Source organism: Amphibalanus amphitrite, unplaced genomic scaffold (assembly GCF_019059575.1).
Source record: "Amphibalanus amphitrite isolate SeventyFive unplaced genomic scaffold, NRLGWU_Aamphi_draft 000983F_arrow, whole genome shotgun sequence".
NCBI classification, from domain to species: Eukaryota; Metazoa; Arthropoda; class Thecostraca; order Balanomorpha; family Balanidae; genus Amphibalanus; species Amphibalanus amphitrite.
Window position 1 is genome coordinate 196,583 of NW_024882477.1, and position 12,865 is coordinate 209,447.

General features: G+C 50.6%; 1 protein-coding gene across 2 annotated transcripts in view; it reads left to right on the forward strand.

Moving 5' to 3' along the window:
• Nucleotides 1–1,975: 1,975 nt before the first annotated feature.
• LOC122368859 (homeotic protein spalt-major-like) overlaps nt 1,976–12,865 on the forward strand; it is a 60,751-nt gene continuing 49,861 nt past the window's right edge. The window contains exon 1 of one of the 2 annotated variants that reach the window (XM_043343130.1): nt 1,976–2,183. In XM_043343130.1, the coding sequence (XP_043199065.1) occupies nt 2,108–2,183 (76 nt within the window). In that variant the 5' untranslated portion in view covers nt 1,976–2,107. The remainder of the gene's footprint in view (nt 2,184–12,865) is intronic. The other variant, XR_006254314.1, reaches the window with a different exon arrangement.

Sequence of the window (12,865 nt, forward strand, 5' to 3'; positions counted from 1 at the left end):
ATGATGACGATGCTGTGATATAATCATTACGACAAACATATTGTTGGATGGGATTGGCTGAATTTTATTATTGTAATTCGTATTCGTTTCGGGCTACACTGAGGTAAAACTTGTTTTAATTAACCCTCGCACGACCAGGCCATTTCTCATAACACGAACGACCAGGGGGGGGGTTGTTACGACCCCCCCCCCCTGGCGTTTCGAAACGGAAGGTCGTAGAGCTTAGCGGAAAAAACCAACGGATTGCTCTCAACGAGATCTCGCGATTGGTGGTATATTTTTTGGTCCTAGGTCAACATTTGACCTACTTTTGACCGGTCAAAGGTCAAATTTTCGGAAAAAAGACTTTATTCAACTTTCGGCGGCGATTGCGGCAAAACGGTGGGAGATATCGACTTGAAACCTTCACTATCGTGTTCCTTGATCAATTCTCTATCGTTTGGTATGTATTTCGTTTCCCTAGCTCTAAAAATGGCGCGTTGGGAGCGCCGGAAGTCGGCAAGGTCACAGTCGACGGCAGAAATTCGAAAAATCAAAATTTAAATTTTTGAAATCTGATTGTATTTTTGGATTTGGGAGGTCCATTTGCTCCCTATAGAAGCTAATATTGCTGCATATTCCCATTGAGGTGACAAGAATTAGCAAAATAGTGGTTCGGGCGCTTTTCAAAAATAGTACCGGACGCTGTTCCTCTTGTGACGTCATAGATCCGTGACCTGACCTGACCCGGTCAAATTTCTTATACCATATGATAGCCAATACTTGCCCCAACATGCATGGGAAGTTTCATCACGATCCATCAACCGATGTCCGTACCACCGGCAGGAAACCTCGGGCGTTGGCACTCAGTTTGTGAAAATCCGGCCGGAGGCTGTACCTCTTATGACGTCATAACTCCGTGACCTGACATGACCCGATCAATTTTTTTCGGCGAAAGATGCGCAAAGGTTGCCCCAGAGGGTATTGAAAATTTCAGCCCGCTACGACAAGCCGTTTAGCGTGCACTTCGAAAAAACCTCAGGGGGGGGGTTGATACAACCCCCCCCCCCCTAGGCGTTCTAGGGTTAAACCAGTGTAGCCCAAAACGAATACGAATTACTATAGGTAATTTACCTGAGGAAGATTAGAAATGACACTTCGTCAATAATTGTATTATTCTTTTTATCAGGCTCAACGCAGCCTACAAGATAAGCCTTAAGTATTTAGTTGTCAGCTTAAATATTTGTATTATGAAATCACTCCCGAACAAGCTTAGCGTTGCTATAGCCACCATGCCATCTTGTTGTAATGTGACAGCTTTTCTGGTTTGTGATGTGGCCTTTTCCCCGGCCCCGTTCATTGACCGCACGCCGGTGCGCTGGCTGGCTCTGCCTCCACGTGCTAGGCCGTGCCACCCTCAGTCGGCGAGACAAGACAATCGTTTCCATGGTCCGTCGGCCGGCGGCCGGGAGTGCATCTATTTATACCGTGCCCGGCGGCGGCTCGGCCCGGCCCGGCTCCTAACCTGCACTAAGGCCACCGCTCGATCCTGGCCGCTGCCGCAGCGCCGGCAGCGCCGGAGCTGAGCCGCTGAGACTGACGCGGCCCGCTCAACACCTTCCCATCACACCCGCGGGCCGGGGGCATCAGTTCGCAGCGCCGACCGGACCCCCGACCGCGGCTCCGGCGGCGGCCCGTCAGCGGCGGCGGCCGCCCCTCCCGCCACCCACTGACCGGCCCACCATCGAGCCCGGCCCAGCTCCGCCGCGCCTGCAATTCATATCGGTGGGCAGTCCACTGCGGCCGCCGCCGACCTATCGGCCGCCCGGACCGGCGCCAGGCGCCTCCCACTCACCTGGCCGGCCGCTTATCATCTGCGTTATGACAGGTTATGGGCCGAGGCTCCGCCCCCCGCGATATGATATGATATTACCTGCGCTGCGATTCGGCGGCGGCCGGCGGGCGGGCGGCGGCGCGCGGCGGTGGCGCCGGTCGGCTCAGTAGTCGGCCGGCCGGCGCGGAGGCAGTGTCTCAGAGCAGCAGCGGCCGCCGGCAGCCGCCCGAGCGAGCCGAGCCGAGCACACACGGACAGTCGGGCCGGGTCAGGCGGGGTCACCGAGGTCGGGTCATGTCGCGGCGGAAGCAGGCGCGCCCGATCCGCCACCTGGACTCGGAGGAGCCGCCGGATCTGCCACTGGGCAATGGTGAGTACCCGAGGCCGGACTTTATGCCGGTGAGGGGACGGTCGGGCCGGCCGGGACGCCGTCGGAGCTGCCGTCACAGCATGCGGTCGCTGATGTGATGACGTGCCTGTGGATGTGTGATGTGATGCGATGTTGACAGATTCCGTACACGATTTGAGAGGCCGATCTGGGTGTGTTGTCGCTGGTCCGCCGCTGAAAAACTGAACCATTACAAACCCTCCAAACATCAGCTTGCTGGTTGAGCTGCCGGGAGGCAAATCGGATTGGATTGGAATATCTTTTTCATTATATCTACGTGTGCTATGAACGGTTTGCGAATTATGACTGATGCCTCCTTATTTTCGTGTGGATGCTGGAAAACTTCTGGAAAGCCTCCCAAATACAACCATCAGAAAAGTAAATGATGTTAGTTTATTAGTCTGAAAACATTTCCATAACTGCTGAAAGCTTGATGCTGTATGATACTGTATGATTAAAAACTGTTAGCACAAATGCAGGCAATGATCTTTTTTGCAAGCATCATGAGTTGGCATTATTAGTTTTTGAATGACAGGAAAGCGTTGGATTTGAAAGAGTAGACTGAATCGCCTTTCCATTTTTGATGCTGGCAATATGATGAGAAATATGAATTTCATTCCGACATGGACAAGTGTGTATTCAGCCAATCTCTTACAATTATGTGTGTTGTTTTATTAAAAAAAAACATCATGCCACATATATATTGAAGGGATTTAGCATCGAGTCATACGGATGTTTATTGCTGATTGGAAAACGGGCAAAGCTGTTGCGTCCGTCCTATTTCAACTGAGTGTGATCCGCGTGTGGAGTGCTCTCGGCTATGTGTTATCATACCAAAACCAATCTTATCCCATTAGATCATTCGATGAAGAGCTGCCACTGCTAGATAGTCATTCTCCCTAGATGGATCAGGCATCTATAAACTCTCAAAGTGAATATTTGTCGAGGAATATGACATTGGAAATAATGCGAAATAAATTATCTACTGACGTATGTGATTATGTATGCAAATGCACCCCATTTCATGTGCAACGGCTAATCTGCAAATATCAGTCAAAATATTAACATTTGATTAGTTACTCCTTCATGCTTATCGGGCGGTTTCGCGCTGCTGGCCAGAAATTTTATGAAAAGACACACTCATATTTTTGTCATTACCATTGTTGTGATCTAGGTCGAAATCTGAACGCGATCTATGGGACATAATGCTGTATTTCTATTATATTTAGTCTAATCAAACCATTTTATTTTATCTAGACATTGCAAATCGCATATCCCTTCGACGTTACATTCAGAAGTACACACATTCCCGGATCATAAGAGGGTTGCTTTAACGTCTCTCAGTCATAGCAAAGCATCACTAAGTTGACGGTCACTTTTTTACGATGTCACATGAAGCCTAGTTTGCTGTAATGAGCTATGGTGATTTGACAAAATGTGACGCAAAGTTGAAACAAAAAAGGTGTGCATTCTGTTGCGATTTCTCACATTATCCTCACATGAACATAACATGATTGACGTTACTTGACATGAAAGAATTGTTGGGACATCTACAGCGTCTTGAATGTTATGTTTACTGGTGCTATAAATACGGCCATCGCAGAAATAAGACAAGAAAAATAAAAACCATCAGTTTTATTTAACGTCAATGAAAGGTATTCCCTATCTAAGAAAGGCGACCAGCAACCGTCAAACTTGTGCAGCTGGAGGAGCATTGTGATTCTGTTGAGTTCTTTTCCGTCTATCTGTTTTATTGATGTCCAGTAATGTTTGTAAGGCCTCACTTTTCAGTTTATAAAAAGCTTTTGCACACCTATGTCGTTGGGTAACATGAATTCGAATATACTTGATGACTTAATTTGCGTGCCTAATTTAATTGGATAGATGCAATTTTGAACAGCTATCACTCAGCTTCAACAATAGCTGTGGCCTTATTACATTTTTTAGTATCTAAAATCGTAGCAAAAATGCAAGATTGATTCGTCCGTGCAGATGAAGTTTTTATTCACCTTCCCTAATGAATATAATTCATTTGAGCAAATTTTAAGCAGTGTTACCTTCTCTGTCCGACAAAAGCTTTGAAAAATTTGATCCAGATGGTCAGGATGTCATTAGAAGCTGCTGCAATGGTTGTTACCGTTTCTTGGCTTCTTATTTCCATTCAAGTTCTATTTAAGTCTTTCCCAGAATGATAAAACATTAATAAATTCAACTTTTTTACAGAAAAGCGTACCTAAATTTTGCAATTAACAGACGATGACTCACCGTTTGAATCAACAATTGTTTTAACCCTCTATAACAAAGATGGAGGCACAGCTTGCATTTTCGTCTCATATTTTAAAATAAGACAAGATATGGATGTTGGATAGAACTTAGAAAGTATGATTAAAAGATGATTAAAAGTATGATTAAAAGCTCCTTTGCAATATCTGCAAATGTAGATAAAAAAAATCAAATGAGATGCATGATACGAGTACAACAAACACTTTCTAGATTGAGTTAAGGTATTTTTTAAGGTATTCACAACATAGCATCGAGTTCAGTCAAATTATGCAATTAATTAGTTATGTATGCTGGCAGCCGCTTATCATAAAACAACACCATGAAATCAAACACAACAAAGGTGTTTCACAAACTTACAGATACCTATGCGTATGCATTGCAATCTAAAAATGAGATTTGTGATTCTGCTGAGGTGATGCGAGTCTGCTAAGGGGAAATGTTGCATCTGCTACAAGTTTTCGGCTAAAATATCAGCTATCACCAGCAGCATTGAACATTATCATACCAGCGTCGTCCATCAAATGAGCTCCTTACTTATGTTTCTGATTCCAATTACTGGTGCTGGCATATTGTGCTGTCACAGCAGTGCTCCCGGCCCGGACGCTGAGACTGCACTCTGTCGGGCCCGACCACAGCTCTGCATCACGAGCCACTCGGCTGGGCTTCCCAGAACGGCACGGATAACGAGGCAGGTCGGGTCAGCCAGACGGGCTAAGCACTACCGACCACAGTGTGAATGCACGCTGTCACGAAGAATTTAATGGCCCCAGCAGATGGACGCCAAATTGCTGTTTACTGCCGCCATCCTGCACAAGTCGGCTAGCCTTGAGCAGGACGGGCTTTTTCTCACATTGAGTGGCTCTGTGCATGTGCACGGCACTCACTAAAATCACCCGATACCCAACTCTGCCCCTCCCCTCCCTCCCCCACCCCGCGCCCGGCCGGCCGCCGCCACTTTATGCCAGTGATCATACACGGTTTGTCCATTTTCTTGTGTCGTTGACACGGGAGATAGGCGTCGGACCGGCCGTCATATTCATTGTATTATACAGGGCCATATTATGACCACTCACATCTACATACGGCCGACGCTGAGCCACGGCGGGCTGTCAAGGATGTCTCATGTCATAAAGGTGTCATCAGAGAGGTCAGAGAGGATGGGATGCGTCATCAGAGGTCATGCACTGCAGGGGTGTCAAGTTTAGTGTCAACAGAGGTCAGGCACCTCAGAAAGTGTCAGCAGAGTACACATTCGCTGTGTTGTGTGCTGGATCTAGGCTGTGAGTATGAACGCTGTCCATTCCATCCACTGTTGTCCACTTCTGCCCAGTGTCCAGTGTCCATTGTCCATTGCACTGTCCACCGCAGTCCAATATGCTGTCTAACGTTCAGCGTTGTCCACCACGAGTTCGGCTACAGCCACCGCTGTACCGTGCGGGGAAGCCGGCACGCTGTGAGAAGCCGCAGGACTCGTCCAAGAGCTCAAATGAAATGATGAAAGCCATATTTGCTCGCTGCCTGGCCGGGACTCGCTGTTTGCACTTCTTCATCGCGTAAAACGTGACTCATCGAACATATCCTGTCGACCCTCGAAGGTGGGAGGGAAGAAACCACCGCCGGAGAGCACTTCTGAGAAAGTTGGACGAGCTGGTTCACCGTGTGTGGGTTTATTGTATGCAGAAGTTGTCGCCAAACATAAGCTGCCTCTTCAAAGTTTGAGTATCAGAGATCAAATAGGAAATGCAACGAATAGTGCACCATACAGTATTTTCATCACTCAAACATCGGCTAATGAATAAGAAGTAAATGATTGCAAAACTTCTCAAACTTGTAACGGAAGACTGCGTTTGTCATATATAAACCGGTCCATTTATTCCAGACATTCAAATTCAATTTAACCAAATTTATTTCAATACTGCATCAATTTAACTACAAGACAGAATTTTTAGCGTCACTTTATTTAGCATTTTATTTATTTATTTTATTTTTATTTATTTATTTCTATGTTCATGTTTGAAAGGTTCGACAAACGTTATTTGCTTAGGTCATCGTTGCGCGCACTTTAAATCCGCCCATGGGACTATGAAATATTTTATCAGCTTTCTTCCTCGATAGCAAAATGTAAAACTGGTGTGTTCGAAACCCTTCAAATTCATCAAGATCAGTGTCCTATTCAATAGCCTGTTACTAAGCTGAACAATGAACAGGCTGTCCCTTCAGCACATCTATGCTGTGGTCGCATGACATGGCTCTAGTTGTCACATGAGACTCGCCTATTTCCATCACACAGGTGCGTGGGGTGATCGGTATACAGATGCTTCATGTGACCACCTGTCATACATCTACCCTCAGCCCCGCCTCCCACTGTAGTCCTTACCCTTTGTTGCCGTCCCGTTAGTATGCAGAAAGTAAAACACGCCTGCTGAGGGGGCGAGACATTTGTTGGAAGTGAATCACACATATTCAGAACCCGATTGAAAACGGCAATGTGATATTGAAACGCCGTAAAACAACCTTCTTCCTGTTCATAAATAATCATTTTTTTCATTTAAATAGTTTCTTTCTTGGAGTCGGCGATATCAAGTTGAATTTTGACATGGCATGGCATAATTAATCGTTTTTTATACCAAAACGCTTTATATGTTTAAAAATAAGTCAAATCATATTACAGCGATTATGATAAACAGTAAATCAGGGAGGCTGTGGCACCGTACTAAGCGAGTCAAATTTCACATCCCTTTTTGAATACAAAAAATTCGTTGGCTGAGAGTTGGCCATCCCTGCCCCGGGTTGGTCGCTGAGTAGACCTGACGCCAAACCGACCATTTGATTCTCCGACAGGTCATTCTTGTTTATCATCTGCTATCTCCAAGATGTTGGTTACCACCCAATATTTCCGTTAGGCAGTGCACCGGCACACTGTCCCTGACCGTTCTCCCATTCTCCTCCATCTGTGGGTCAAATTTGACCGTCAGCCGGTCAGTCAGTCGGTCAGAGCCAAAGGCACGCCGTTTCTCAGACACCCTGTCCGGCACGGTGCGTGCCAGACACAAGACCCACGGCTCTGGTTACCCGCAGACAGCAAAGACTGGGGTCATACCTATCCGCTCCTCCGTCCGCGGGGGTCTGGGTATCACGCTGGGATAGGCTGAGGCTAGTACGCGTGGCAAAGATAGACTGAGGCTCGAGTGAGGATAGGTATAATTGAAGTTCATCGACGTTTGGGCTGTTAAACTTTACAAAATAGACAGTTTATACTTTTTCTTCATATACCACACATCTTTAATCCATTTTTGAGCCGCTGATCTGGCTGCTGCCTGTGCTGAGGTGCTTCCGTCGCACTGTTGAGGTGATGTGGAGAGCCTCCGCTGGTCTGCAAAAGACCGTCTCCTGACGCGGCCCATGTGCCGAGTGGTGACGGAGGTGATTCCGTGGCCCGCTCCCGAAATACCGCCCGCCGGCGAACAATGCACCCGTATCGGTGAGAGGTGGGAGTGAGAGCTGAAGGCGCGGGGAGAAGGAAAGAAGGAGATAGAGAGGCAAGGGCAGTATAGGGAAGGTTGGAGAAATGTGTTCAAGGCTGAAGAATGTGCATCGGAGACACCAAATCCATGTACTGGTGGGGAAATACCCAGAAGCCGTTTTAGGCGCAGAAAACACGAGTTTTCTCAGCACAGTCACCAGGCAATAGCGCCTCGTTTGGGGCAGAACCCTGGCGCAGCTTCGACGGTCCATACTCCATACCTTCATTAGAATGTCGCCGATGCCCCATGGGCTGCTCCTGATCAACAGAGCCGTACCAGGCCGACCCTGCTCCACTCAGGAGACTGAGCCTGCACGGGTCGGGCCCAGGATTGAGCTGAGATTGAGCCAGTCCCTGCCTCCCTCCGCCTTGAACACGGCGTGCCGCGGACGTTAGCGCGGCTTATCCCGGCCCGGTGCACGCCGCCCGCTGCGAAACGGCTGCCGAGGTGACGATGTGATGACGCCCGACCAATGTCGTCCGTCACCCGACAGGGGCGGGGTTCAGCTCGGGTCAGAGGGAGGGGGAGTGATGACGTCAGGTGTGCTCCCCAGTACCGTGCACCTCCGAAGGCCTCCGCAGCCCCGGCGACGCGCCAGAGTAACCGTAATCGCTAAGTGGCCATCTCAATAAACCTAACCGAAGTCGGAGCACCGGACGTTCCATGCGGTGGCGCCGCGCGGCTGCCGACGCCGCTGTCACAGACATTAGAGACGGTGGATGCCAGCAGCGCGGTGTGTGCATATTCAACACGACCGCTCACCGCCGCTCGCCCTCGCTCACAGCACGCTCACTTCCAGCTCACTATCCACTCACCATCCAACTCGCAATTTTCGCCACCTGTGTGGCTGCACATCCACTTAGCCCTCCCCTAACCACCCAGCTCACCACAACTCATCCTTGCTCACCACTTCTCACCACCCCACCCAATCCGCTCACCTCACTCATCCCCACCAAAGCGCTCATCCTCGCTCACCCACCCTCAACCACCCGCTCATCCCCCAACCCACCTTCTCACCCCCTCTCACCGCCCTCTCACCAGCCAGCGCCAAATGACGTGTCCTGGCGACTGCGGACACAAATGGCCCGGGCTCACCATCAGTATGCGACCGGCGGCGCCGGCAGCTGTCATCCAGTCGCGATCGGATGACTGAACAGCCCTGCAAGGCGTCCCATTGGTATGCGTTCGCTCAGAGCCATTGACAGGGCGCTGTGCAGCTCTGCGGGGTGCCACTACCGGCACGAGCGAACCGTTTAGCGGTAGGAACAGGTGGGGATCCCGCTAGGATAGAGCATCAGGGATGCGGCGTTGGTTTGAGTCGGTAGCGGTTGTATGTTCTGTTGGGGAGTCGAGCATTGTCAGCTGCTTCAGCAGTCATCGTCCAGCAGTCATCAGGAGTTGTACTAGTTTTTAATTTGATTGCGCCTTGCGACGCTCAAAAATCGATTGATGAAGGCAGATGTCGTGTCACTTACCTGTCTCCAAGACGGAAGGTGTGGAATCACGAATTCTCCGTGTCTTGGTTACATGCTACCTCGTCTCCTCCGCTCCACCCTCCGTCATCCTCCGAGTCTGTGACGAGTCTTTACAGTCTGCTGTGTCTCCGCCGTGTCTCGGCGACCCGTAATGTCTCTGCCGTCTGTCGTGTCTCCGCCGCGCCAGTGACCGTGTTTCGGCCGGTCAGTGACGTGAGCAGACCGCTCGACCCGCTGTCCCAGGGCCACCCTCAGCTGGCGCGGCGCTGGCCACGGCGGCGCGCGCCGCGCCATTGTCGCCCGCTGACGGGTGTCGTCGCTCCGTCATCCGTCATCGTCAGCCGCCGTCGGCAACGACGACTCAGGTCTCGGCGTCGACGGCGATGCTCTCTCGGCGCTTATTAATATCAGGCCGGCGTCGGCTCCGTCAAGATGGCCGGCTGGATAGCGTCCGACATGTTTTATTAATGATGCTCTGTTTTCACTGCTGGCTCCGGCCGGCGAGAGATTTGGCAATTATTAGGGCGAGAGCAGGCCGCGCGCCCTGGTGCCGGTGCGACCTCCCCCGGGAGCCGAGCACCACGATCAGATTAATGACGCTTTAACGTGCGCTTATTCGCCGGCTGATTGTCGCTTAATACGCAGCTGCAGAGCGATGCAGCACGACCCAGTGTTTGATTTACTGTCGTCTCTTGCAAGCCAGTCGGCGGATACGGGACCGGCCCAGCGGCAGGCGACAGAGCGCGCTTTACGACGCCCCTAAGCGACGAGCCAAATGAATTTTACCAATCCCAATGGGTATAGTGCGACGCTAGCGGGAAGGCGGTTTGCCCCTGTCTCATGTCTCCGTTCTGAGAAAAGATGAAGCATGCTGCACGTCCGGAAGACTCGTTCCGTCGTCGGGTGTGTTTCGCGTGACCGCCACCAGAGGCGCCACCGGTCGGTGCTGTGGTCCCTTGTCGCTGGGCGCACCTGCCGGGTCGACGACAGCCGCGTCTCGGGAGACACGCGGGGCCCGTGTGTGTGTGCTTGGCTGCGTGGGTGGGCAGGACTGTACCGCGACGGGAAGTGTATGAGCTGACCCTGCTATATGGGAAGCTCGGTCGGAGGGAGAGGAGAAGGGAGGAGAGTTCGGGTTGGAGGGAGAGCCTCGGAGCTGCCGGGCCGGTCGGCTGGCCGCCGTCCTCCTGAGGTCGTCCCGCTCCGGCCGCGCCCCTCCCCATCGACTATGTATGAGCGCCGACAGACTGCGCCCGTCGGCGGCGGCGACACCTCTCCCCCGTCTCCCCTCCCCTCACGGGAGAGGAGTGACCCCCTAATGGGACTCCACCCCGGCAGAGCGAGGTGTGAACCCACCCTACCGATAGTATCGGACGGTCATAAACCGTGACATAAAAAATGCATCTGCTGGCCATCGATATCTGTCGCGAGCGCCGACCGAGACAGGGTGGTCCCATCTGCCGCACCATCCGTGACGTCACCAGTGACGTCACTGGGGTCAGCGGCTCAGAGGCGCCGTCAGACTGGGGCACGTTCCCCGGAACACGAGCCGTGTGACACGTGCCACGTGTCCGGTCTCAGACGTCACGTTCAATGATGGAAACGGTATATCTCGATGCATTAGATATAGGCCGAAATAAGGTACGAGACCGGATAAAATTGGCGGCTCTTCTGTGCCTTTGCCTCGCCTTTCCGGTGGCACAGACCCGATGATGGATGTCTGAAATTTGTCACACTTGGTCATCATTGGTCCAAAAGTCTTGGGTTAGTCCGCCATTGGGTCACCGTTGGTTCACATTCAGCAGAGGTAAACGGTTTGCCGGCCTCTGTCGAGCTTCGGATCCACCTGGGAACCTGGCCAACTTTGGCGATTTGCATGGAACTTGGACCTGTTATGTGCGCATTTTGACCGTTGTTATGGCTGCTATCTAGAAGGTTACTCGCTTCGACTAATGCTTAGCGCCCCAGTGCCCAGCTAAGGTCATATGTGAGCGTGACGACGTGCATGAAAGTGCTGTGGGGACGTGCTGTCTTAGAAACATTTCCGTTTTACTTTCAGACTCTATATGCATTATCCTGGAATGGATGCAAGGTTCCTGAGTGAAACACTAGCGTAGGACAACGGTTGGCCGGGTTTTATGAAAAGGGCGGACGCCGCTGAATACAAAACTCCTATGCAAATACAATAACTGGTGACAAAAGTTATGACTTATCAGCAATAGGAGGTGTTGTAATGGGTCTTATCTTGGCAGTAACATGAAAAATAGATTTGGTTCTGAGCATGGCACATATTACACGACTGCTGAGGTGTTGCAGCCATCAGAATCTGACAGTAAACAGTCATGAATGATGCATCTTTATGCGGTCTGCACTCATATACATCCGAAATGTGTATTTGTTATTATAATAAAGTGCCGTTTAGACCGGCAACATAACCAGTGTTTGTATCATGATGGGCCGTGAAGGAGTGGTAAAAACTGTGGCACTGTTTGCACTGCTCACCTCCGAGGCGCCACAGCTGTCGAACTGTGGCGCTGAACAGCTGGTGACGAGGATCGGAGGAGTTTACAGTCAACTCCTTCCACGGAGAGGGAGTTACGGTCAGTAGCAACTCTAGCTACAAAGAGGTGACACGTTTCACGTGTCAGACTGAGAACGAGCTTCACGAATTTTACAAACCGTTGCTGAACATGCGTTCTGAATTGTCGTGGCCCTCATCCTCTATCCACCCCCGCATCTCTCTCTCTCTCTCTCTCTCTCTCTCTCTCTCTCTCTCTCTCTCTCTCTCTCTCTCTCTCTCTCTCTCTCTCTCTCTCTCTCTCTCTCTCTCTCTCTCTCTCTCTCTCTCTCTCTCTCTCTCTCTCATCGTTCTTTTTCTCTCCCTCCCTAGCTCACCTCTCCACGTCTCTCCGTCCCTCCTTCACCTCTCTTTCCGTCTCGTTTCTTCCAGTCCTCTCCACCTCTCCCTGCTCCCTCTGTCGTCGCCCTTTCCCGCACACGTCGTAATCCGTCCTGGAATTCTGGTCGTGCCGCTTGTCGGCGCCGGCTGTTGTCATAACCCGGCGTCAGCGGGACAGCCCGGCCTCTTCGACACGCGGTGACACTGTCGAAGTGTCATACCATACCACCCGTGCGCTGGCCACCTCGGAACTGTCTCACCAGGGAAACTGGCGCTGTCCGGGCATCGAAAATAATGAGAAGTTCGGTAAACTGCTGAGATATTTTTAGGTTAATTTTTGTCTGAAGTCGATCGACTGTGACCAAGGATTTGCTTTTTTGATAGATAATTAAGTATGAAATTAATTGGAGTAAAAGGAAGATAGGCTTCGTGCGTCGTGTCAATTTACGCATACATCATAACATGAAATAATTATAGTTATTT